At 56.9% G+C, this 24,972-nt stretch overlaps 1 protein-coding gene across 4 annotated transcripts in view; it reads left to right on the top strand.

The window, feature by feature from the left end:
• Window positions 1–17,837, top strand: part of WNT4 (Wnt family member 4) — a 28,378-nt gene extending 10,541 nt beyond the window's left edge. Inside the window, exons 2-6 of one of the 4 annotated variants that reach the window (XM_067723251.1) lie at window positions 3,709–3,762; window positions 4,583–4,818; window positions 13,790–13,879; window positions 13,977–14,119; window positions 14,823–17,837. In XM_067723251.1, coding sequence (XP_067579352.1) covers window positions 3,709–3,762; window positions 4,583–4,818; window positions 13,790–13,879; window positions 13,977–14,119; window positions 14,823–15,290 — 991 coding nt within the window. In that variant the 3' untranslated portion in view covers window positions 15,291–17,837. Of the gene's footprint in view, window positions 1–3,708; window positions 3,763–3,801; window positions 4,473–4,582; window positions 4,819–13,747; window positions 13,880–13,976; window positions 14,120–14,822 lie in introns of those variants that run through there. The other 3 variants (XM_067723232.1, XM_067723242.1, XM_067723259.1) reach the window with 3 other exon arrangements.
• The last annotated feature ends 7,135 nt before the right edge of the window (window positions 17,838–24,972 follow it).

The following is a 24,972-nucleotide window of genomic DNA, read 5'->3' as shown; positions in this document are numbered from 1 at the left end:
AGACTGGACGTGACACCGAGGGTGGTGTTAGCCCCCTGCAGCTGTCAAACAAGGCAGATCCACAACCAGGGTACAGGGGAAAGAGAGGTCCCAGTGTGAGCTGGGTTTGCATTCCAGCTTTGCCACTCACTAGCAGTGTGACTTTGGGGAGTCACTCCACCTCTCTGGGCCTCAGTTTGCTCATCTGTAAAATGAGGCCAGGCACCCTAACCAGATACCAGAACGAGCAAGCAGTGTGGGCAAGGGTGTGTGATGCCTGGGGTCCTAACTCTCCCCACTCCATTCCCAGTTCCATTTCCAGTTCTGATACCCAGCCCTTCCCAGGCAAGACCCTGGGATCTGAGAGAACCAGGGTGCATTGGGGCCATGCCTCCTGTGGCATGGAAGGGGACAGCTGTGGAGCCAGATGAAGGCAGGGGCTGGGGGTGGTGGGCATTGGTGCCAACCTTGGGGGCAGGGACACTCCTCAGCGGAAGAGGGTTCTCAGCCTCTTCCTGGAAGCTGTCCCAGTGACTCACACCCATGGAGGCCAGCAGCTCACCCCTAAATCCCTATTACTGTTATTTCAGCCATGTCCCTCGTTGAGTCCTGAGCTTACGGGAGGCGGGGGTGGGTGGCCCCTCAGGTCCATCTCACGCCTCTTCAATGGCAGGGGCTCCGTCTGTCTGCCTGGCATGGGGCCAGGGGGACTTTGAGGCTTGAACCCATCCCCCGTCCCAGCGGACTCTGACACAGACCCATTCATTTATGGTGCCGTGAGGAGACAGGCTCCCAGTGGGGCGGGGACTTGCCCAAGGTCCCACAGTGGGTTGCTGGCTCAGCCAGGCCTCCCCAGCTTGTTCCTCCTGCCCAGAGAACCCCTGCCTTGAACACAGAAGCCAGGGCCCCAGCACAGCCCCACCTGGCCCCTTGGCAGGACACAGAGGGAGCAGAGGCTGAGATGGGGACAGGCCAGCTCTGTGCCCCCATGTCACAGAGGGAATAGGGGGCCCCACCTTCTCCTAGAGCTCAACCCTGGCATCTGAGCGGGAAAGGCTCCAGCTTTAGGCCCAGTTGCTAGTCCCCTCACCCGTGGCTTCCCAAACGTGTACCTGGCCCACGGCCAGTAGCCGGGCTCTTGGTGCCCCCTGCAGGCCAAGAGCGCCAGGTGGGACTAGCTCCGTAGCTGGTAGAGGCAGGGGATGCACCTAGGTAGGGCAGAGGAGCTGTCAGCCCCCTCCCCTTGCAGATGCACCCTCCCCGGACCCCCAGCCACCTTCCCACCCTTGTCTCCCTTCTGAGAAGCTCAGGCTTCTGCCCAGGCCTCTTCGGGACACTACCAGCCTCTGTGCATCCTCTGGGCAGGACCTGGTAGAGGAGGCTGTGAGGCTCCCGGGAGGCAAGGAATTCAGGAAAAGTGAGGGGAGGTGGGACTGCCTCAGCCCAAGACCACCCACCTCCCACCAGCCCGAGCTGCCAGGGAAGGGCGAGATCCTCACAGCTACGGTGCACCCAAGATGCGCCGGCCGAGAGCCAGATGCACCAGCCACGTCAAATCACGTTAATTTCTCACAGCAGCCTGTGGGATTGCCAGAGCAAGAAAGCCAGACGCAGAGAGGCCCCGCAGCTTTGAGGAGGAGAGAGGGTCCCAGAATCAGATTCCTTGGGACTTAGAAAGAAACATCCCCAGTGGTTACTCAGACTTCCCCTAAAGTGCCCTCCAGGCCACTGCCAGCCTGGCTTCACAGCTGCTGCTGGGAACGTGTGAAAAGCCCAGATGCCCACCAAGCCCTGCCTGGAGCGGGGCCCAGATACCTGCACTTTCGGGAAACCCCACAGATGTTTCGATGCGCAGCCAGATATGAGAACCATCGCTCTGGTCCAGCCCACGTGCCTGACAAACAGAATCTAGCTGCTGACTGTACACCCCCGGGGGTGGAGAGCTCAGCAACCCGCAGGCGGCCCACCAACTGCACCTTGGCCCGCATGCTTAGGTCAGACGAACCCAGCTCTCAGCAGCCTCTGCCCACGGGTGACATTCAAGTCCTTGAGCCACATAAAAGAATACTGTCTCTACCAAAGGTTTTGAAGTCGGGCAAAACCAGGTTCAAGTCCTGGCTCTGCCTTTACTAGCTGTCTGACCTTGCACACAAAGCGAAGTACTTAACTTGTCTGTGCCTCTGTTTCCTCCTCTATAATTGGGGGTTCATTGGCTTGCTGGGAGGATTAAATGCAATCACGTAAGTAAAGTCTTAGGCTTTACTGATTAAGGGCCATACAAGTTAGCTATCCTTATTGTCATTGTCTTTAAAATCTCCCGTATCTTACTAGGCTTTCTGCGCGCTTTTCTCTCTGGGTACCATGCATTCATTCATTCCTTCACTAAGTAAACAGATGTCGAGCGATTTCCTACCCCATTGCCTGAGGCCCCACGTAAGACCATCTTTCACATACAGGATCCCTTTAGCGCCTGACAACAGTTCCCTGACTTGGCCACAATCGGTGGTCTCCCCCTCATTACAGGTGGAAAAACTGAGTCCCAGAGAGCAGTGGCCTTTGTCCTTCTTCGGACAAGAAATCGGCACAGCTTCCCTGGTAAAGATGCACTGGCATCTTCACCTCTACCACCCAGAGAGCCATTGCCCACCCCCCCCCCAGCAAGCAGACCTGGGCTGCTGGGCTGGTTCACTGTGGTCCCTGGGGCAGTGGGACACTTGCTCCGCTTTTGTTCAGAGCCCCTGATCTGTGGGGCTGAGGCTGAGGGTAGAGCCAGGGTCTGAGTCTCCTGCTGGTAGGTGGTGGGAAGGCCTCTTTCCTCCTCTGAGCTTACCTGTAAAGAAAGGAGTCTGGACCAGACCACCTGTCAGGGAACATGCCTTAAGGCTGTGATTCCATGCACCCTGCTGCTCCTCCCAGGATCTGGAAGGCAGCTCCAGGCAGCCCTGCCTGCCCTGGGAGGTGGCAGGTGCGTCTCCCACTGAAGAGCAGGGAAAGGGAGGCAGGGGAGGGAGAGGAGGCCTTCCAGAGTCACCACTCAGCTCTCCTTCCACCATTAGGCTGCTACTTGTGTGCCTACTATGTGCACTGGGCCCTGGCCAGGGATGCTGGGATGGGGTGAGGGGACAGGTTGAGGGGCAGTGGTTGGAGCACAAGCCTCAGGGTCATCCAGACCCGGGCTCCAATCCAGGTCTGCCCCTACAAGCTGGGTGACCTTGATGGTCATCTCACTGCTCTGAAACATGCCTGGCACTTAGTAGGTGTTCTGTTAATGCACACCCTTCCCTCGAGAGAAAAACCAGTTTCTTCCTCACAGGGTCTTTCCCTAGCTCTGCTCCCACCCCGGTGAGTATTTTTGTGTCTTACTCCTGGCCCCCTTGCCTCCTGGTCCAGATTGCGAAGTGGCCGTCACTAGGGACTTCCCTGGTGGCCTAGTGGTTAAGACGCCATGCTTCCAATGCAGGGGGCGCGGGTTCGAACCCTGATCGGGGAACTAAGATCCCACATGCCACGCAGCACGGCCAAAAACAAAAAAACAAAGTGACCGTCATTAGACAGGGCAGAGCCTTCCAGGGCCCTCATGGAGGGGGTCGGCAGGGGAAAGGCCCATGGGGTTTGGAGGGGTTTGAAGCTTGGCTCTGACACTTGCTACCTGGGTCACCTTGGGCATGGTAACCTCTTAGCCTTTATTTTGGAATCCATAAGATGGTCGTAATAATTGTCACCTCATAGATTTGGGGTGAGCTGGCAACAGGAAGAAGGGCCTGCCGCCAAGCACAGCACATGGTAGGTGTCCAACCAACAGTAGTGCTGTCTGTACTCTGCTGAAAGGGATGCAGTAAAGCCCCTTCCCACGTATGCCTGGCCCCAGAGTGCCTCGACACAAGCTATCTCATCTGGATTGTATATCCTCACTATAACCCTGTGAGGTGGGGCAAGCATTGGTGCCCCGTTCTCTGGCTATAAGGACTCCAGGGGCGGAGGGGAGAGCACGGCACACTTTGTTTTCAAAGCCCCCTCCCCCAGCACTATCCCCAGCCCCCCAGCCCTCACTGCCCTTATTGTCCTAAGTGCTACAGTAGTGACGCTGGTCTCTGCCTGGTGGCCCTGGGATATGGCTGGCAGTGAGGATCATGACCTTGTAGCCAAAGGTGGGCTTAGGTCACTGGGGTCTCTGCCTTGGGAGGGAAAGAGACACACCAGGGCAGACAGTGGCTCCAGCCTCCCATCTAGAGGGCATTTCGACAAGAAGGGCTTAGAGCCCGTGGGCGAGGTCTAGGGTAACATCGGGGTACAGATGCCAGTGCAGGGGCCACCCAGGCAGGGAGGGATCCCAGGGGGGTCTGTCAGCCGCCCTCCCAGTGCTCTCCCTGCTTTGGCTAACTTGAGATGGAGGCCTTGTGCAAGACAGCACTTCCCCCCTTCTGGCCCTGGGAACCAGGCAGGATGGCTGTCACTGGATCCAGAGAGAAGCCAACCTCCAGGACCCATCCCTGGTACGAACTGGCTCCTAGAGACTTGGGCAGGGCGCGGCCTCAGCCGGGGCGTGGAAGGAGGAGGGAAGGGTCTCAGCCTCACGTCCCATCCCCAACCCCCCTCTCCCCAGGTACCTGGCCAAGCTGTCATCAGTTGGGAGCATCTCAGAGGAGGAGACGTGCGAGAAGCTCAAGGGCCTGATCCAGAGGCAGGTGCAGATGTGCAAGCGGAACCTGGAGGTGATGGACTCGGTGCGCCGCGGCGCCCAGCTCGCCATTGAGGAGTGCCAGTACCAGTTCCGGAACCGGCGCTGGAACTGCTCCACGCTCGACTCGCTGCCTGTTTTCGGCAAGGTGGTGACGCAAGGTGAGGGAGGGGCTCGCGGGGGTGCTGGGGACCCCGGAAGGGACCACTGTTTCCTGGGGTGGGGAATCATGTGCTCACGAGTGGCCTGACGGGTCCATCACTCATCACAGGATGCAGATGGAGGCATGGGAGCGGGCGGGACCCAGCGGGCGGCAGTCCCCTGCGGGAGGGCCGACAGAGGAGGATGCCGTTCTCTGGCTGTGCAGCACAATACGGTGTGCTGTGTTTTCAGTCCTGGAGCCACCATTCCTGTTTTAGAGTCGGAAACTGAGGCTCAGGCAGGGGAAAAGACGGAGTTGCCCGGGGCTCCTCAGAGGGTGAACAGCAGAAAAGCATTCAGACCTGGGCTTCCAGCCCCCCAGCCCTGTGCTATTTTTCCCTTAGCACTGGTCTCACCTATGCAAGCGCATCTCGTTCGTCCGTACCTTTGACGAACCCTGTTGAGCCTCACTTGCCCAGCCCTGAGACCCCGGGAAGAGCAGCACCCAGATCCTGTCCTCCTGGGCTCACAGTTGAGGCAACAATGACACTTCAGTAGGAGCAGTGGCTCTCACACCTGTAGCACCAGCTAGGGACCAGACACTGGTTAAGTGCTTTAAGTGATATTAACTCATCTGGCCCTTGGAGATGGGCTTCCGTATTGCAAATGACGAAACTGAGGCACACAGAGGTTAGGTAACTCGCCCAAGGTCACAGAACCAAAAGGTGGCCAAGCCAGGACTTGAGCCCGTGCAGTCCAGCTCCAGGGTCTTGCTCTTGCCCAGGATGAGAGGGGACACAGGAGCCTCGGGAGCACAAGGGTGGACCTCTGCCCCAGCCAGGGCGGGTGCTCAGGGAAAGCTTTCCCGAGGAGTGGGTCCTCGGCTGACACCAGAAACATGAGAAGGCATCAAGCCAGAGGAAGATGGGCCAGGGCCTAGAGAACGTGCCATGCAACTGAAGTCTCCTCAAGAGGTCACCGGGTCAAGCCGCTGCCCTCGAGGGAGCGCTCTAAACCAGCTGCCTCTTTTACTACTTCCTGAGTGTGAAACTGACACTAGTCCACAGACCCCTTGACTTGCTCAGGCAGCAGAAAAGCGTTCCTGGGCCAACCTTTGTCTTGGCACCTGTGGTCCTGGACAGCGAGGGCTGCTGGGCTTGTGGCAAAACCATTTGGATGTTGTTGGAAACCAACTGGGATAGAAATTTGGAAGCCATTCTCCTGGGAGTTGGCAGGGGCCAAAAAGGCACGATTATGCTTGGCATGACTGAACATTGCTGCTTCGGAGAAGCAGCAAAGGCCCAGTGAGTGGCCTGGGAGCAGAGGCCCTCCCGGGACCACGGTGCCCCTGCCGAGGACCCAGGGCTGTCTGTCTGATGAGGCCCAGACACTAGGCTCAAACAGCAGACCCTGGGCACAGGAAGCCCCTGGCACACAGTAGGTGTTCCGTGTTTTAGGTGGACTGATGAATAGACTGGCAGGGTTACGTGTGCCCGGCCCTGCATACCCCCGTGCCTTTGCACATGCCATTTCCTCCACCCCCAAACACCCAACCCTCTTTCTCCACCAGCTCAGCAGCTCCCTCCTCCAGTCTGCCCAGCTCCTGCAAGCAGGTGGTTGCTTTTTCCACTGGGCTCCAAAGCTCTTTGTTCATGCTGGGGGTTTTCCCCCTTTTTTTGGTAATCGTTTTGATATAGTTTCAAACTTACAGAAAAGTTGCAAAAATAGTACAAGGAATTCCCATATACTCTTCTTTAAAAAATCTCTATGTGATGGGTTTATTCAGTCAGCTACTTTCATTTTCTTCTTTTTAAAATGAGGTATAATTGACATATTGTATTAGTTTCAGGTGTACAATGTAACGATTCAGTAAGTCTAGTTAACATCCATCACCACACAGTTGCAAACATTTTTTTTCTTGTGGTGAGAACTTTCAAGATCTACTTTCTTAGCAACTTTCAAATATGCAATACAGTATTATTAACTGTGGTCACTACGCTGTACATCACCTCCTCATGACGTATTTATTTCATCACTGGAAGTTGGTACTTGGTGACCCCTTCACCCATTTTGCCCAGCCCCCATCCCTGCTTCTGCCTCTGGCACCACCAGTTTGTTCTCTGAATATATGAGTTCAGTTTTTCCTGTGAAGAATTGCCATATACTCTTTACCTAGATTCACCAGCTGTTTACATTTTAACCCATTTGACTTATCAATTTCTCTCTCTCCTTTCTCTCTCACTCTCTCTCTCCCTTAATACACACACGTGTACACACACACACACACTTCTGTCTAAACCATTTGTGTCCACGTGGCTTTCATTACACCTTTCACACTGAACTGTGATGCCTGTCTCCCCCACCCCACTCCCCCATCCCTAAACCTTGAACTCTTCCAAGGCAAGGGTAATGTCTCATTTACCAGTTTCCCAGCGCGTGGCAGAGCCTGGCATGGAGGAGACAGTCAAGGGGTGTCATCCAGTGGCAGAGAGCAAGTCGGGGCAAGGACTCAAGGGGCAGAAGAGGGGAGGCATGGGTCAGTGTGGCCTGATGCAGGTGAGGGACCCCGTCAAGAAGTGCTTTCCTCACCTGTGTTTGCACCAGGAACCAGAGAGGGGGCCCAGCCCCGGCTCATCAAGTTCAGGGAGATGCTGAGAATCCTACCAGGCTTGGCTGGAACCTGCTGTGGACTAAAGTCCAAGTGACTTGGTCAAGCATCCAGTCTCCTCGGGGCTGAGTCAGGGCATGCACTCGCCAAGCCAGCCACATGCGAGGCAAGGGCAGTCGTGTCTGGAGGAGTCTGAACTCTTCCCATTCGTCCATCCCCTCGCTTTTGCATTTTTTGTTTTCTTCCCTAGTAAAATTCCTCCTGGAAAAGTCTCAATTTATCTCCACTGAACAAGAGACGGGACTTGTCCCTCCCGAGGCCACAGTACCGCTCTTGGGGGGTCCAGGGTTGATGAGGCCATGCAGGGAGAGCACGGGCAGCATGACCTTGGGGGAGGGACCTCACTCCTCCGAGCCTCGGTCTCCTCACCTGTCAGGAGGACCTGCACGTGTGCTTACCTCATAGGGGCATCACCATTTAGGGTGGACCTTGACCCCAGAAAAGCCATCCGTGCTCACCAGCTGCTGTGATTTGGGGCAGCAGCCGGCTGGGCAGGCCTTTCTCACAGCCCCCAGGTTTAGGGGTTGGGGGGCTAGGCCAGTGCCCGCATTCATGGGCTGCCTGGCTGGGGTCCTGACCTCAGACCTGGAAAGGTAATAGCTCACAGATCCCTCCAGGAGCCAGGCCATACTTGGAGGAGCAAAGGAGCCCCATTTGCTGAGGGCCTCCTTGGTGCCGCCTTGCATCCGACCGCCCTCACGACAAGTCCGAGTGTGTAGTATTGTCCCCACGTTACAGCTGAGATAGGAGGCCCAGCAGAGAGTGTGATGCACCTAGATCCGGGGCCTGACGGCTCTTGGCATGAGTTCCCGGGCAAGGTCCACCCCCTGTCCTAGCCTCAGCGTCCTCCTCCCTGGATGGGGGGTGGTGGGGCCACCCCAGGCCCCAGCTCCTGGACTTCCCATCAGGGTTCAAAGATGATGTCTCCAAAGACCTGCCTGGCTCCCAGGGCACCTGGGGGTGGGAGCAGCTCTCTTACGGCCAGCACTGCCCGAGGCCGTACAGCTCCAACCCGCACCCCCTCCCCTCCCAGGCAGTGGAGACCCCCTGCTCCTGGCCTACAGAGGCAAGACTGACGGTGACATAATGGTGACTGGTGAGGACATGTGTAAGTCAGGGCCAAACTGTGCTCTAGGCTGAGAATCTGCCAGAAATTTGGTGAAGGTGGCATCGGGGGCAGCCAGGAATGGGGCAGCCGGTGGTTCTTGGCCGAGCAGGCGTGCAGGGCCAGACGTGGGATGATGGCCTCTGTGCGGTTCGGTCACTGCTTAATCCCTGTGCCTGGGGCAGCACCTGCACGAGGTAGGTGACTGATAAGTATTCGTGGAATGAACGACGAGGGTTTGAGGGTGGGAGGGAGAGGCCAGGGAGTCTGGCGGAAGTTCGGTGTGGCCGTGAGCAGGATGTGCTGGGGTCTCGGGGCGGGCAGGCCCGAGCAGCACAGGGAGAGGCGTGGAAGGCAGTGCAGATGCCTCTGCGCCTGCTTCCCTCCATTTGTAGACAACGCCGAGCCTTCCCCTGCCTTCTCACACCTTGCTCTGCGAGCTTGATGGTGTCCCTGTCCCGAGAGGGGACCCCACGAGCCCTGCGGCCCCTCTGGGCTCTGACTGCCATGTCGGGAGGCGATGTGGTGCACTGGTCGTAGCCGAGTGAGGATTCAGCCCAGGCTGTGTTTGCAGTCCCCGCGTGTCTAACCTCAGGGCACCTGACTGACGGGAACTTCAGGCTGGATCTAAGAAGTAGATGCTTTTCAGTCCTGGGCTGTGACTCCCTAACACCCGTGCTCTCACCTTTGTCTTCGATGTTGGCATCACTTTGGACCCAATGAGGGTGACAACATGCCTTTCTTCTGGGGACCTCTCGGGCCAGCTTCTGGTGCCATCCGATACATCACAGGAGGTCTGGGGAGGGGTTACCCCAGAGACACTTTGCACTGGGGGTTCCTTGAGGACAGACTCACCTCCATCTCCCTCATGCTGGCATAGGGCCTGGCTCACAGCAGGTGGCTAATAAACGTCTGGTGAGGGAGGAGGTGTCTCTGCGCTAAGGAAGCTTTTAGCCCAATGGCAAATATGTGGACACGTGGCCCTCAGGGGGTAACTGCCCTACCGGTATTTGTTAGCGAATGAATAAAATGGCATTAATCACCCAACAATAACATTCACAGTAGCTACTATGTCTCAAGCTCCTACTCCAGGCCAGGGGCTAAGCACTTCCCATGTTTTACATCATTAGATTTCCATACCCACCTGAAGAGGTCAGAACTATTGTCAGCCCCATTCTATGGACATAACAACTGAAATCACACGTTTAGGAAGTGGCAGAACCAGGACTAGATCTCAGGCCCGCCAGGCTGAGCATCCACGCTCCTCCCGATACCCACCTCTGTCTCCAGGGAGCTGGGAAAGGCCTGTTCTTGCCAGCTCTGTACTGGGCTCGAGGGGGGCAGAGGAGGTGGTGAAGGACAGCGTGGCCCCTGGAGCTTCCAGTCTGGCTGCAGACAAGCACACAAGACACTTAGAAGATGAAACAGTCTGAGTCCAACTCTGACTGCGCGGGGAGGGCAAGCCAGGCCAGCCAGAGCACCTGGGCTCCCAGGAATCCATGATGGTAGGAGGGATGCGCAGAAGTACCAGGGCCTGGCCTGCTGGGCCAGTGTTACTTTCCCCCTGTTAGAACCGGGAAAGGTCACTACACTAGTAAGAGTCTTAACACGGCTTTGTCCAGCTCCAAAGCCTTTACTCTTTCCCCTGCCCTATATTGTCTCTTAAATCCAAAGAGGCTTCCTGGAGGTGGTTTCAAGAAAAGGTGAGCCTTTGCAGACAAGAGAGCAAAGGAAATTGGAAAGGCAGGCTGGGGGGGCAGGGATGGGGAGATGACAAGGGCAGTGCCTTTCTCAGAGGGCCGTGCCTCTCCTGCCCCACCTCCGGAGGACTCCCGCTGGGTCTGCTTTGGAAACATGTAAGTTATGCTCGGAATGACACTGCCATCAGGACACCTGCCTGATGCCCCGGGGATCCCCACGCCTGTGGCTTCCTTTCTAGCCCAACTCAGCCTCATCTGTTTCTCCTCCAAACACTCCTTCCTGCTCAAATGTCCTTCCATCCAGCATCTGGGGAGACAGCGCATGTGATGTGCTCAGAAGAGCACTGGCCTCGAGTCAGGCAGGCCGCGGTTCCAATTCCCTCTTGGCCACCGACTGGCTGAGGGACCCCAGACAAGCCCCCGAGCCTCACTTTTTCCTCCACAGAGCAGAGCTGGAGAGAGCTGGTTGCTCAGGTCGCCATGAGCTCATGGAAAGGCCCTGGCACATCGCAGGCCCTCAGAAAGGGTAGTTATCACTGGATCCCCAGGACAACTCTGAATTCCCGGCCCCAGGCAGCCTTAGCACCTTGGAAAAGATGGCAGTGACGTGGGACCTAGAGGACGCTCAGAATTTAGACCAATGGAGCCAGGGAAGAAGAAAGAGCAGGAAGAAAGGAGTTGGGTGTGGAATGGGGCAAATGGCATTATGGAAAAGGCAGAAGGCTGTAGGGCAGCTGCTAGCACCTTCGAGAGCTCTGCCTTTCCCTCGGCCGGCTCTGCTGTCCCAGGAGGACAAAGTCCTCCCCCTGCAGCTGGAACAGGCAAACCCCCAGACCAGGGAGCAGTTATCGACCAGGTCGCTGGGGAACTCGCCACTGCCACCCTCACAGCCACACCACAATCCTTTTTCTGTGTCTCAGCGGTCTCTGCCAGGCGCCCCACTGGTGAGCAAGGCTCCAGCCGGGCAGAGGGGATGAGCCAGGAGGGGCCACAGCCCTGGAGTCAAGGGATCGGGACCCAGGGCCAGTCATAAAAGGCTGGAGGAAATGCTGCCATCGGCTCTCGGGACACAGTGGCTCAGCCACATTCTTCAGGCCTTCTGGGGCCTCCTGTGCTGAGCACAGGCCCACTGCTCACCATCCCCCAGTGAAGAACCCACAAAAGGAACTGGACATGTCCCACAGCTCGTGGCTTCACACATGGAGGTGGCAAGAGATGGGCTGTATATTCCTGGGGGCTCCAGGCTCTGGGCTCCAGGCGGCAGGATCATGTCAAGGTTGAAACTCTGGAGCTAGGCTGCCTGAGTCCGAATTCTGGCTCTACCACTTCCTGGCTGGGTGTCCTTGGACAGGTGCTTCACGGCTCAGTGCCTCAGTTTCCTTATCTGTAAAATGGGGAGTAAAAGTGTCTACCTCGCAGGGGTGTTGTGAAGAGTATATAAATTATGTCAAGTGCTCAGACAGCGCCCAGCACGGAGTGAGTGCTCTAAGCTTCAGCTCGTCTTACTATCTTCCTCCCAGAACCTCTTCCTTCAAGCCCAAGTGGAGAGGACTATAGCGCCCTTGTTCCCGAGGCCAGGAGAAGGCGGCCTGTAGTCCTGGCAGATGGGTGTTGGTCGGGGATGAGGCAGGGGTCTCCCTGAGCCACCTCACAGGGAGCCCTGCACCCAAGGCTGCTAGCGCTCAGGGGAGGAGGTGGGCCGAGAGCTTGGGGCAGGCCAGGGGTTGCCTGAGGGCCCAGAGAAGCAGAGGAGAAAGGAACATGCCAGGCCAGGAGCTGGGGCCACCCTGCCAGTCCCATCCACCCTACTATCTCCTGCTTTCCCTTCCCCCTTGGTCTTTGGGGCAAAGATTTGTGCTGGTTCAGGCCTGGAAATACCAGAAATACCAGAAACTAAAGTCGTCTCTCTTTGGGCGGCCACAGCGCAAAACCAACCAACATGATCCTGCTATTAACCTCGATTAACTTGGAGAGGATTCCATCTCAGGCTGTCGAGGCCCCCGTGGCTCCAGCCAGGCCCCCTCATGCCGGCCCAGAGCGTCCAGGCCAGGGCAGAGGGCGGGCCGTAGAAAGTGGGTGGCGAGCAGTATCCCCAGCTCAAGGGCCGAACCGAGAACAGGGCGTCCTGGGCCATGGGGGCCTGAGCTGCCCCCAACCCCAGCGCTCGGCCTCCACTGCCTGTCCACAGACACGGGCACAGAGGAGGTGATTGTTTCTGTGTGACCACGGCGACTGCTCCCCAGGGCAGCCGAGAGCACCGGCCTGGGTGTCACAGAGGTAATTGCCAACCACGAGGCCAAAGCCTCCCCCCTTTGCTCCTGTGGACACAGACACTCCAGCAAGAGACAGAAGGACAGTCACGGGCACACAGAGGCCCTCACAGGGCCCAGAGAGGAGCAGGGCCCGTCTGGTCACACACCCAGCCAGCCGTGTGCACACGCACCACACACACACACACACACACGCAACACACACAAAGACACTCCCTCCCACCACCCACACCCCCAGAAAGGGTCTACATAGCAGCTACACCCCCTGAGGCACAGTTCCTAGGAGGATAAAAACACCCATTCAGGCAAGAGACAGGGCAGCCACCAACACAGAACCACCAAGAAGTCATGGGGTGGAAGGGAAAGACAGGCAGCAGAGGCGGGCAGACCAGAGTTTGAGTCCTGGTTCTATCACTTGCTGACTGGACGACTGCGACCCACTTCCCCTCCCCAAACCCGCACTGTGCCATCTGTGAACTGGGCACAGATAAAGCTTCCGATGGTAGAGGGCATCCCCTCTTCAGCAGTGATCCTGGTAAGCGGTGGGGCCATTGTCATTACGGTTTACTCTTAGAGGTATAAGGAAGCAAGGTGGTCTCAGAAATAGGCCCAGCCTCAGCAGGAAGGGCTGGGGCAGGTTCCTCGGGCGGGGGACCCCATCAGAGCCTAGAGGGGCCAGCTGGGGAATAGGCACAAAAAGAGCTGGGTTGACAGGCCAGCCTGCTACTTCTGTAGCCTTGGTAAGTTAATTCACCTCTCCCATGCCTGTCTTGTCTCTCATAAAATGACGTTAACATCACTAACCTCCCGGAGAGGTTGTGAGAACAGTAACTGACGGTGCTCAGAGCACTGAAGCTGGACCATCTGGCTGCTCAACCACATGCTGTGTGGCCTGGGACAAGTTGGCTAATCCCTCTGAAAGCGGGGATAATAATTATACTCACCTGACAGGTGCGGGGAGGATAAATGACCAGCACACGTGAAGGCCGCAGGGCAGTGTCCGGCGTGTGTAAGTATGTTGGCCATTGGTGGGTAAGAATAAGCAGCAGCTCGGCGTGACTCCTGCCCCACGGGAGTCAGCCTGCCTTGCTCTCTCCCTGGGCCTCCGTCGTTCAGGAGTCCCATCTACGCCTCTCCTCTAAAAAGGAGGGTGCGGGGAGGAGCACTGGGACCCAGCCCTGCCCTCCCTCTGCCTCCCTCCCACAGGGACTCGGGAGGCGGCCTTCGTGTACGCCATCTCTTCGGCAGGTGTGGCCTTTGCGGTGACGCGGGCGTGCAGCAGTGGGGAGCTGGAAAAGTGCGGCTGTGACCGGACGGTACACGGGGTCAGCCCACAGGGTAAGTGCGGGCGGTGGGGAGGGCATGCGTGGCAGGGGCAGGGGCCGGGGCCCAGGCCCTCACTCACCCGCGGACCCCGCATGCCCACCCCACCCAGGCTTCCAGTGGTCGGGATGCTCGGACAACATCGCCTACGGTGTGGCCTTCTCACAGTCATTTGTGGACGTGCGGGAGAGGAGCAAGGGGGCCTCGTCCAGCCGGGCCCTCATGAACCTCCACAACAACGAGGCCGGCAGGAAGGTAGTGCGCACGGCCCCAGCACCCTCACGGCCGGCCGGGAAAGGGCGGGCTCGGCAACGTCCCCAGACGCTCTCCCCCGCCCACCTGCCCCTCAGAAAACACTTGTTGGGCTCTGGCCCGTACCAGGCACCTCCTATGGGGCGGGGGGCACGGGGAGGGAGCGGACAGGTAAGCGGGCGTCACAGAACAGCGTGAGCGGCCCCCAGTGTAGCACACACGTCCCCCAACACGCCCCCGCCCACACATATATGTGCACACAGGTGTGTCTCCATCCCTTTGTCATGCACACACCCCCCAATAAGTAGCAGGGTTAGGATTTCTCCGTGTCACTGCGAAGACCGTGTGCTTAACTACAATACCATCTGCTATCTCAGTACCTACTCTTCAAGGTTCCTGTGCAGGTTCAATGCAGCCATCTTCTTCCCCAACACGTCACTTTTCACTGTTTCGTATGACACTGCCCTTTAACATGTCTCTCCTCCATCAACTCCGAGTGCCCCAAGGGCAAGGACAGTATCTTGGTTCCCAACACAGCTTACCAGGCCACCGTGGCATACAGCAGGAGCTCAATACAGAGGAAGCATGACCGTACATCTTTCTCCGATTCTGCGCCATGCCCCCATCCCTGCCCCCGCTCATCCGCCCCTCCCCGGCCTCCCCTGACATCTCCTGATGGCCCCTCTCCCCTCCCCGCCCCCCGCAGGCTATCCTGACTCACATGCGGGTGGAATGCAAGTGCCACGGGGTGTCAGGCTCCTGCGAGGTAAAGACGTGCTGGCGAGCCGTGCCGCCCTTCCGCCAGGTGGGCCACGCGCTGAAGGAGAAGTTTGACGGCGCCACGGAGGTGGAGCCACGCCGTGTGGGCTCCTCCAGGGCGCTGGTGCCGCGCAATGCGCAGTTCAAGCCGCACACAGATGAGGACCTGGTGTACTTGGAGCCCAGCCCGGACTTCTGCGAGCAGGACATGCGCAGCGGTGTGCTGGGCACGAGGGGCCGCACGTGCAACAAGACGTCCAAGGCCATCGACGGCTGCGAGCTGCTGTGCTGCGGCCGCGGCTTCCACACAGCACAGGTAGAGCTGGCCGAGCGCTGCAGCTGCAAATTCCACTGGTGCTGCTTCGTCAAGTGCCGGCAGTGCCAGCGGCTCGTGGAGCTGCACACGTGCCGGTGACCGCCGCCCAGCCCTGTGCCCAGCAACCACCTAGTGGCCCAGGGAAGGCCGATAATTTAAACAGTCCCGCACCACCCACCCCAAAAGATACTGGTTGTATTTTTTGTTTTGGTTTGGTTTTTGGGTCCTCATGTTATTTATTGCTGGAACCAGGCAGGCGACCCCAAGGGCACCAACTGGGGCCTCCCTGAAGCCTGGGCCTTTGTGGCTGCCACTGACCAAAGGGACTTTGCTCATGCCTCTGGCTGCCCACATGTGGCCACTGCTGACCACTCACTTGTTATCTGTACGTTTTTCCACTTGCAGACTTAAGGTGGGTAACGAAGTGTCGCAGCCACATGCCTACTGACCCTGCCATCTAGGGAAAGGGGCAGCCCTATGGCAGGGGATGGTGCCAGCCTGATGGCAGTTGCACCCCACACTTACACACGGACCCCGGGCAGCTTCAGCCTGGTAGCTTTGTCTCTCAAGCCCCGTGGAAAAGGAATGGGCAGACACCAGGTCCAGGGCAGAAGGTTAATTTCAGGCCTCCATGAGCAGCCGGAGGTTCAGTCTCTGTGGAACCCTCCAGGCAAGAACAGCAGATGAGGTGAGAGCCAGTGAAGGCTGCAGTGCCCCCACCCCTAGCCCAGCCTCCAGGCCTCCCCTCAGAGAGGGGGACCCTCACTCCCTGGTCCCTCCCAGGCAGGAATACGGCTGCGTCCTGGATCAGAGACCCCAGCTGGGCCTTCACAGTGACGCCGTGAGCGTCGCTCCACGGTGCTGGTCCTCTGTGAAACTAAGAATGGAAACGCCACACGCACACAGGAGAGGGCCACGTGAAAAAGCCATCTCCCAACTTTTACTTCACTCCCTTAACCGAATCTATTGAGCAAATACTGTTCTAGGCCCTGTACTGGGCCATCTCACTGGATGACCACAGCAATCCTGGGAGGCCAACAAGACAGGGATGCATGCCTGTGCCCATTTTACAGGAGAAAGGGCAATGCTCAGCTGGGTCCCAGAGCCAGTAGAGGCAGAGGCAGAGCCAGAAGAGCCCCCCAGCCAAGGCTCCTCCTGGACTCCTGTACCCAGAGGCCCAGAAACTGTAGGTCCCCCTGGGTCTGAGCCTCAGGGATGGGGCTCTGGCTGGAGGAAAAGGGGCTGGGAAGCAGCAGGAGCCACAGACCACAGGCTGAGCCAGAGCCCACTTGGTTCCCAAGGGAGGGCAGAGCAGGCTCTGAGGGAAGAGGTGGACAGTGGGAAGGCTGATGAAGTGAGGTCTCAGCAGCGGAGGGTACCGAGGGTACTGAAGCAGAGCCCCCAGAGCCAGCACCAGCAGCCCGGGCCTGGCCCTGTGCACCAGCCAAACCATCAGGAGCCCAGCCCAAACTTCTGTGCGCAGGACCTGCACACAGCAAGCCCTGGCCTGACCCAACTGCTTCTCAGGTGGGCTCCCAACCACCAGAGGACCTCACTCTCAGCCCTCTCTCCAGGCTGCACCCACCCCGGGGCTTTCAGCTCCTGGTTTGAGGTCTTAAGCTCCAGGCTCCAGGTTCTCAGACTCCAAGTTCTCGGCTCCAGGGTTCAGCGTCTGAATTCAAGGTCCCAGATCCAGAATACGGGCTCCAGCCTGTAGACGCTCTCCCCCAGGCCTTGCGGTTTGTGCCTCCTGGTGTTGGCTCCCTCACGAAGATAGGGTCAACACCCTCGGCCCCCAGCCAAGCTCTCTGCTCATGTCCATCCAAGAAGAAGGCCAAAACCAAGTGAGAGGCTGGACCCACATTCAAATGTGGGGATAATCTCGGGGCAGGCGGGCTCTGATGTGGATGAAAGCTGAGCCGACTGTGTCCCCACAGCTGCCCAGCTGGGCTCACTGCTCCTCTGGCGGGCTCTGTTCAGCTGTCTGCTCAGAGCCAGGCAAAATACTATCCCTCACTGGCAGAGGCCCGACCCACACAAAGGAAGCAGTGGAGACCCCTCCCCCACCCCTAAGTCCTGTCCCCAGAGCCAGGGCACTAGCAGATTCAGGCTGGACGCTGGTGTGACGGGCACTGCCCCAGGAAGAGGAAGGATCTGCGCTTATTCATAGGCCTCACCTTTCCACCTACCAGGGGGCCCCTCAAAGCTCATCCTCCCGGCGTTCTGAAGGGTGTAGCCTCGGTGAAGCAGACTAGATTCTAGGAACCTCTGTCCAGCCCTACCACCACTGCCACCAGCACCCCAAAGGCCAAAGGGATCCACAGCTGCAGGAAAAAGGAGCTTCCTTGGACACACCCAGCTCTAAACTGTCCAGCAGAACAGTTTAAAGAGGAACCAGCACAGGACTGACACAGCCACGCATCCTGGAAGCTGGCCAGAGGGTTCAAGCCCTGCCCGAAACCCTCTCCACTGGTCTTACCGCAAGGCAAAGGTGCCCTCGGAGGCCTTGGGCTGGACAAGCCCCAGCTCTGGATGCTGCTACCCCCTCTGCTGCCCCCACCTCGCCCAGATTTTTATACTAGGCTCCTTGCCTTTGTGACATCCCCATGAAATAGTCTGGTGCACGATAAAATGATTATTTCTTTATCTTGCAATTGTGGCAGTGACTTTTTTGTAGAAGAGGGAGAAGAGCGACTTGGGGAAGGACATGGGAAAAGCAGATAAACATTATCAAATTCTAGAAATGGGGACACCCTTTGACCCCTCTCCTTCTGAATATCTAGTTTGAATTCACCTTTAACACCCAGAGGCTGTATCCGCATTTCACTGAGCCATGCATGATCAGCTGTTCAAACCTTGGCCTAATCCAAGGTCTCAGAACGCTTCTTGGGCATTGATTTGGAAAGGAGGGGCAGATACGATGACAGAGGAGGCTGTGGTAAAGTGGATGTCGATTGAGGAAGTGGGGGACAAATAGAAAAGAGTTTAGTTCCTGCCCAAGGACACAAGGATTCAAGGCCTGTGACTAAAAGTAAACTCCAAGATTGGAGCCCAGTCAGAATGAGTCGTCTGGATGGAAAACCCCATATAACTCAAGTCACAGCTGCTGGGGAGACCCAAAGTGGCTTCTCAGGAACCTCAGTCTAGTGGAATGAAGTCCTCAGCCTTACCAAGGGGGCCATGGTCCCACACCCACACTCCGCCCCTACTGCAGTAAACCCACACCAGCCTGGGAACAGTTAGGCTACTATGTGCTTGGCTTTCCAAAAATTTAATGGGGTGTAAAAGGGCCAAAGCAAAGTGCTTTCAGGATAGCAGCGGTACACACAAATTTGTGAAGCACTGGGGAGGGGATGGGGTCTAGAGCATGGGAGGATAGAAAAGGACACACCTGCAAATCAGGGTCAAACGCAGAGAGAAAGAGACTGGTGATATAGAGGGTCCAAGATGGTAGAGCAAAGAGGTGGGGATGTCCGTGCCCAACCACCTTCCAGAACTGGGAAAAGGACCTAGGCTTTGCAATCAAACCGACCTGGGTTGGAATCCCAGCACTGCCACTTCTTCACTATATGGAACCTTGAACAACTCTTTGTCCCTCTCTGGAACTCATTTTCTTCATTTGTAATATGGGGCTGCTCCCCCTGCCCCAACTCCATTCATAATTTGGGGTTAAATAATAATAGAATCTATTTCTTGGGGATGTTAAATAAAACGTGTGAAGCTCAACAAATGGCAGCTATTACTATAAATATTATTATTCCCTTTTCAGGAATGCAGTGGACAGTTAAGGGAGCTCTAAGATTGAGGGGATCCGAGGGAGGATGAGACGAGGAGGAAAGCAGACAGTGTGGGATAGGTTAGGGGCTGAAGGCAGGTGTGCCCCAAGACTGTGGTCCTACTTTGGCCCCATCCCAGAGATCAGAAGCAGGCGGATGTCTCAGGGCAGAGATCTCCAGGCACGAAACCGAGAATCCAAGGGATCGGGGTACCCAGGGAGCAAAGCAATGGCAAAGCTGCCCCTAGGCACCAACAGGAGAGGCTGAATCCAGCCAGGCTCCAATGTGGGTGAGAGGCAGGACTAGGACAGGGAGTGGGGGTGAAGGAGGCCATAGTCAGAAGTAGAGGTGGGTGTGTCGGAGCTGTGGGAAGCTTATGCAGTGGGGCCCAGGGGCTCCGCCTGTGAGGGTGGAAGGTTTCCAGGGCTCCCAGGCCAGGTCTGCTCGCAGAGAGGCTGTGTCCAGATCCATCCTTGACAATGCCCTCAGACTCAGGCCTGAAGGTTTTTGAGAAGCTTGTGAAACCGTGTGATAATAAAGTGGACCTCCTCCTCAGCTCCTTTGTGATAGCCAGTATTCCAAGGAAGTCTTGGGGAGACCAGAGGCAGGGTTTAAAGTGGATCTTGGGCCAAGAAAGGGCCAGAGAACACAGGAAAGTGAAGGGTAGAAGGAAGTATAGGGAGGGTTCTGGGCAACTGACAGGGGCTAAGAAAGGCTGAGTGAGGAAAAGGCAGCGGGTAGGAGGGCAGACACAGAAACAGAAAGATACCAGAAGAAAGAGAGGAAGGTGCTGAGGGACCAGAAGGCATCCGGGCAGAGGAGCCCAGCAGCTTCCTAGCAAGAGGAAGAAAACGCTGAGCTTCAGGAGAAGGCATCTGACTCGAGAAGGTCTAAGGGATGGGGGGAGGGGGCGGAGTGTGGCCTGGCCTGGCCTGGCCCAGGCGATGACTTCATAGGCATCTCCCCCCATTCCTTCCTGAGCCGCCAGCCCTGCTGACCCCCTGCCCGCATCTCAAGGGTCTAGGCCAAGCAGGCGCTGACAGGGGAGAGAAGGGGCCCTTCTGGGCCAGGTCCCCAAGCCTGGCATAGTGCCTGCTGGGGAGGAGGGGCCTAGAGGCCCAGCCCTTGTCAGCATCCCGGCCGGCACTTTGGAGGCAATTAGCAGCCCAGCTGAGCTAATCCCCCGCCTGGCGAGGCCAACACAAACAGGCCCAGGCCGGGTACACACTCGCCTCCCTGTTTGCTGAGGGGCCCGGTGGTCTGCCAAGAACAACACCAATAACCTGGGGCCTTCTCGAGGTTAAGAGGAGGACCGGGGCTCGCTGAAGAGCGGACAGTGCCTGACAGAGCATACTCTGGCCAGGTGCCCTGGCTGCCCCAGAAAGGCAGCCACTGTTCCCAAGCCTTTGGCCAGCCAGGAAGAGGAAGCTGGACACAAGGAGCCATATACTCTGATTCAGTGCCCACCCCCACCCCCAGCCCTGCCACCTGTGAGCGAGAAGGGCCAGCCCGGGCTTGTGCTGCCTCAGCCAGCCCCACAACTGAGGACGGCAGGGGCCGGGCCCTCTAGGCAGGACTCGAGGATTACATGCTCCACGCTGGACACGGGAACCCAGAGGCAATTCAGACCTGGACCCTGCCCTCAGGGGCTCACAGTCTAGCGAGAGAACAGACTGCGTAGGACCCTGCAGCAGGGCCAGTCTCTAGCCGCACTGGCCACTTCCCCAACTTGGAAACGCCATGGCAGAACTCCCACAACTGAGAAGGCAAAGGCGGACCCAGAAGAAACAAACTGAGGCCCAGAAATTGATAAATGGGGAGACAGGAGGGATCCAGAACCAACTTTGGCACAGACTGGTCCCGGTTCAAGCCAGCAACCACTGAGCGAGCCCAGAGACAAGGCCCTGCTCTGCATCCCCGCTTCTCGAGTCCAGCCCAATTTCACCTTCATCAGCCCGTGGCCTGGGAGCATCTCTGTTCTGAGCCAAACCCTCTATCCTCAGTTTGGTTCCTCACCCCCACAGGTATGCATGGACTTCGCAGCAACATCAGGAGCCACAGCCCCTTTGAAGGGTCTACTTGGGAAAGCGACATGGCCTCCTGCCTGGCCAGGCCCCCTGCGACACTGCTGATCATCAACAGCCAACACTATCACCGTTTACTGAGCATCTACTGCCTGCGGGGTCCGACCCACACCAACACTGCCTACCAGCACTATCCCGTGTCATGGTCACAAGCGAATAATGGAACAGAACACTTCCTGTCGGATAAATCAGCTGGGAGGCAGGTGCACGATTTACCCCGTTACAAATAAGGACACTGAGGCCCACAGAAGGGAAGACTTGCCTACAGCCAGAGCCCAGACCTCCAGGCTCCCGGTCAGGATGTAGTGTGTCACCAGGCTCCACCCACAAGCCTCTTCATTTTTCTTCACCCCACCCTGGCCTAGACCCTTCCGGGTCAAAAAGCCTCAAGAGTCTTGAGCCCACCCCTCCCCACAAAAATAGCATTATCTGTCTCTGGCTGGGCTATGCTCAACTCTGTCACTCTGCTGGGAACCTACACATGGCTATGTAGAGAGCTTTCTCTAGGGCAGAGGGTGAGGAAGGCTGGAGTCACTCTGCTAAGGTGGACAAAACCACATCTGGAAACAGCAGCCCTGCCTACTACCCCCTGCCCTGGCTGGTGTGGCAGAAGACTAGGTCTGGTTCCAAGCCTGCCAGACAGGCTGTCAGGATCCTGCCCACCACAGGAAGGGGCTGACATTCATGATGTGAGCTCCCTTTGGGCTGCTCCCATACCTGGCTCTAGAGCATCTAGCCTTGGACCAAGGTATAGATGAATAGATGAGTCCTTTTCCCCTTCAGTTCAGCCAAAAGGGGAGGGATTTTTCAAAAAGATCTTTTACTAGGAAATTGAAGGAAAACAAGTAGATTATAAGTACACAGAAACAAGCAGATTCCTAAGCAGGACTTTAACCAGCACCTAACCAGAGCCCTGTGGACGCCACTTCTCCCTTCTCTCCTCATGAAGCCTCCTTCTAGACACCGGGACACGGGGGTGGGGGTGGGGTGTCATTCTAGCTCCACTGCTGGCAGCCTGTGGAATCTGAAGCAAGTTAGTAAACTCTAAATCTCATCGGTAAAAGAGAGATGAAGATAACGACAGAGCCAGGACTGAGCTCGCTTCTGACTCCAAAGCTTCTATTCTGTACAGCCTCCCCACCCTGCCCCCACCACTATGGCTTTCAGAGGACCACACAAAACACTGAATGGGGAAGTGCCTTGTGGACTGGGAAGGGCTGTAAAGGACATTGACGGTTGTCATAAGCCAGCACCCTGGCTCTTTAAGAATGAGGGAAAGCGTTCTATGGGGGTGTGGGGATGGCATCGTAGGTTCCCGTCCCATGAGGTTTAGATGACAGGAGAATTTGTGGGGTCTCTCTTCTCCTGGGAGTCTTCCCACCCCTCCTCCTCCCTCCTTTCAGCACCTCCGGCAGCCTGCGCCTCCTGCTCACCCCCTTCTTGGACCTGCGGCTGGAGCCACCTGGGAAACTTCAGAAATAGCTGACGGTTATCACAGCCAGAACAGGGCGAGCTGCTGCCCCTCTGATTCATCACAGAGCTGGAGTGGATCCAGAGAAGTGACCAAGAGGATGCAGGGCTGCTGCTATGAATTCAGACTGCTTCAGTCCACAGAGAGCGGCAGAGGGCTCATTCAAATCATAAGTGGATAAGGAAAGGGGACTCTGGAATTGTTCTTCAAAAGAACAGGCACGCGGGGTGCCGGAAGAAGCCTGAGCTGCAGTTGCACAGATCCGGGACTGAACCTCTTCTGGGCCTCTCGCTAGCAGGGTGACCTCGGATACGTTAACCCCTGTGAGTCTCAGCTTCCCCATCTATGCCAACTCAGAGGCTACTGTGGGAACTGGACCATAATGTAGGTGGCTGTCCAGTAAAAAGTTCTCTGTCCCAGTCCCTTCACTTCGACCTGGGACACGTGTTCCCCCCTTCTCCCTTCCCACCTAGCCAGGTACCAAAGCCACCAGCCACGCATACCCCAGCCCTCTCCTCTCAGCACCAGGGGAAGCTCAACGTGCCATATGATTCCTAGGCCCCGTGCTGCTCGGGTTCCCGTCTGCAAGCCCCGCAGGGTTCAGTTAGATAGCAGGCCCCCAGCTCGGTGAGGAGAAAGGCAGGTTATTCCCCTCCAACTTGCCCTCAAGGGTAAGAGCTCCGTCCAGTTCACCCAGCAGAGGCTTCAGCTCATTAGCAAGAAAGAGGTTCTCAACCTTTAACCTATGCCCCCCTGCCTTTGAGCAACAAAACCCTTGCTTTGTTAGTTCTATGTGACATTTCAAAATAAATCTTGTGACTGAAACAAGCACTTCAAATCACATACACCATTTGTCCCCTGGCTATTCTGTTGATAATACTTCCCTCAAGGGAAGTGTAGTGGTCAAAAGCTCTGGAGTCAGATAATCCTAGCTCTACCACGTCCTAGCTGTGTACCTTGGGTAAGTCATTTAACCTGTTTCCTCAGTTATAAATTGAGCTACCGTGAAGATAAAGCACATAAAGCACTTAGCACGTTGCCAGTCACACAGCTGGTGCTCAGCCATTAGCCATCACTACTGCTGTTAACAGCAGAGGAGGCTCCCGTTGCTGAGCCAGATGCGTCACGGTGCGCTCCCCAGACTTCAGCTGGCAGAAGATACACTGCACAGAAAAATGGGTGGGTGCTGCCCTGAAGTACCTGTCACACTGTGCCACACACACTGTTGCTTCTAATGTTCACATGCTCCTCCTCAGACTGTGAGCTCCTTCAGGGTGGGATCTGCATCTTCTGTTTTACATGGCAGGGGGCAGGGGAGTGTCAGGAAGCATTGAATAAATGTCAAATGACCCGAGGCATGCACTCTAGAAGAAAATGCAATGCAGCCATCTGCCAAGCACTAGATGGCACAAGGTGAGCTATTGGACCGATAAAGGGCAGCAGAGGAGTGGGCTCGAATCCTTGAAAGCTCTAAAACACTACAGCTGTATGGCTGCTACTCTAGATTCCTTCTCTAGAACAACGGAGTCAGGAGAGTAAACTATCTCCATCCACTACTACCCCTGGATTACAGGACCCCACAGCTCTTTCAAGGCCCCGGAGAAAAGCCCGGCCTGAGCCCACAAGCCCTGGTCCCTGCGCAAGACCCCCCGGAGAGCCAGCTCACATGGCTTTGTTATAAATGATGCCCTGACAGCCATCTGACCCACTGTCTCCTGGTCTCCCCATCTCCAAGTTCCTGAAGCCTCAGCCAAAGACAACAGTGAGGACTCTTTTCTTCAGGGCCCAGAGTGGAAGGCTCCCCAGCACCTGGGAGCAGCTGGAAGTTGGAACTCAAGGACTCATCGCTGCTGGTCTCCCCATCTCAAGCCAAACACATCTGTAAACAAGCCTTCTCAGTGGCTCCCTGCAGCTGCTCCCCAGGAGTCAAAAGGGAGAGAAGCAGGCTAGAATCAGGGCGGCCCAAGGCTTACAAGTGAGAACTGAACCAGGCGGGGCCTGGTCTGAAAGAAGGCCCCTTGGTATGGCCAGGCCTGTGCTGGTGGCCTTGTGCCCAGATCCTTGGATGGGTTCACCACTGCCCAGGACTGCTGCCCTGTGCCAGGCTACTGGGACCCCAAGAGGCATAGGGTCTGTGTCACACTGCTGTAGGTCCCACTGTTTTACAAGCTGGCAGAGAGAAAGAACTTGCTGGGGCGGAGATGCCTGGATGCTGGGCTGTTGTGCGTGATCCTGTTTGCTATAAAACAGCCAGACATTCCTAGGACCTGGAATCGCGCCGAGGCCATGGAGCTAGCCTTCCCGACCATATATCTCCAGGCGGGGGACAGGCCTGAGACATCTGAGATAATAAAGACATGATTGTCTCAGCCCTGGGGCTTGTCTCCCCTTTGTCCCAGGGCCCAGCAGCCAGCAAGAAGTTTAAAGACATCCACCCCCTTCTCCTGGGA

Source organism: Pseudorca crassidens, chromosome 2, assembly GCF_039906515.1.
Source record: "Pseudorca crassidens isolate mPseCra1 chromosome 2, mPseCra1.hap1, whole genome shotgun sequence".
Lineage (NCBI taxonomy): Eukaryota > Metazoa > Chordata > Mammalia > Artiodactyla > Delphinidae > Pseudorca > Pseudorca crassidens.
The sequence above is the reverse complement of the archived record's forward strand: the minus strand, read 5'-3'. Positions and strand labels throughout refer to the sequence as shown.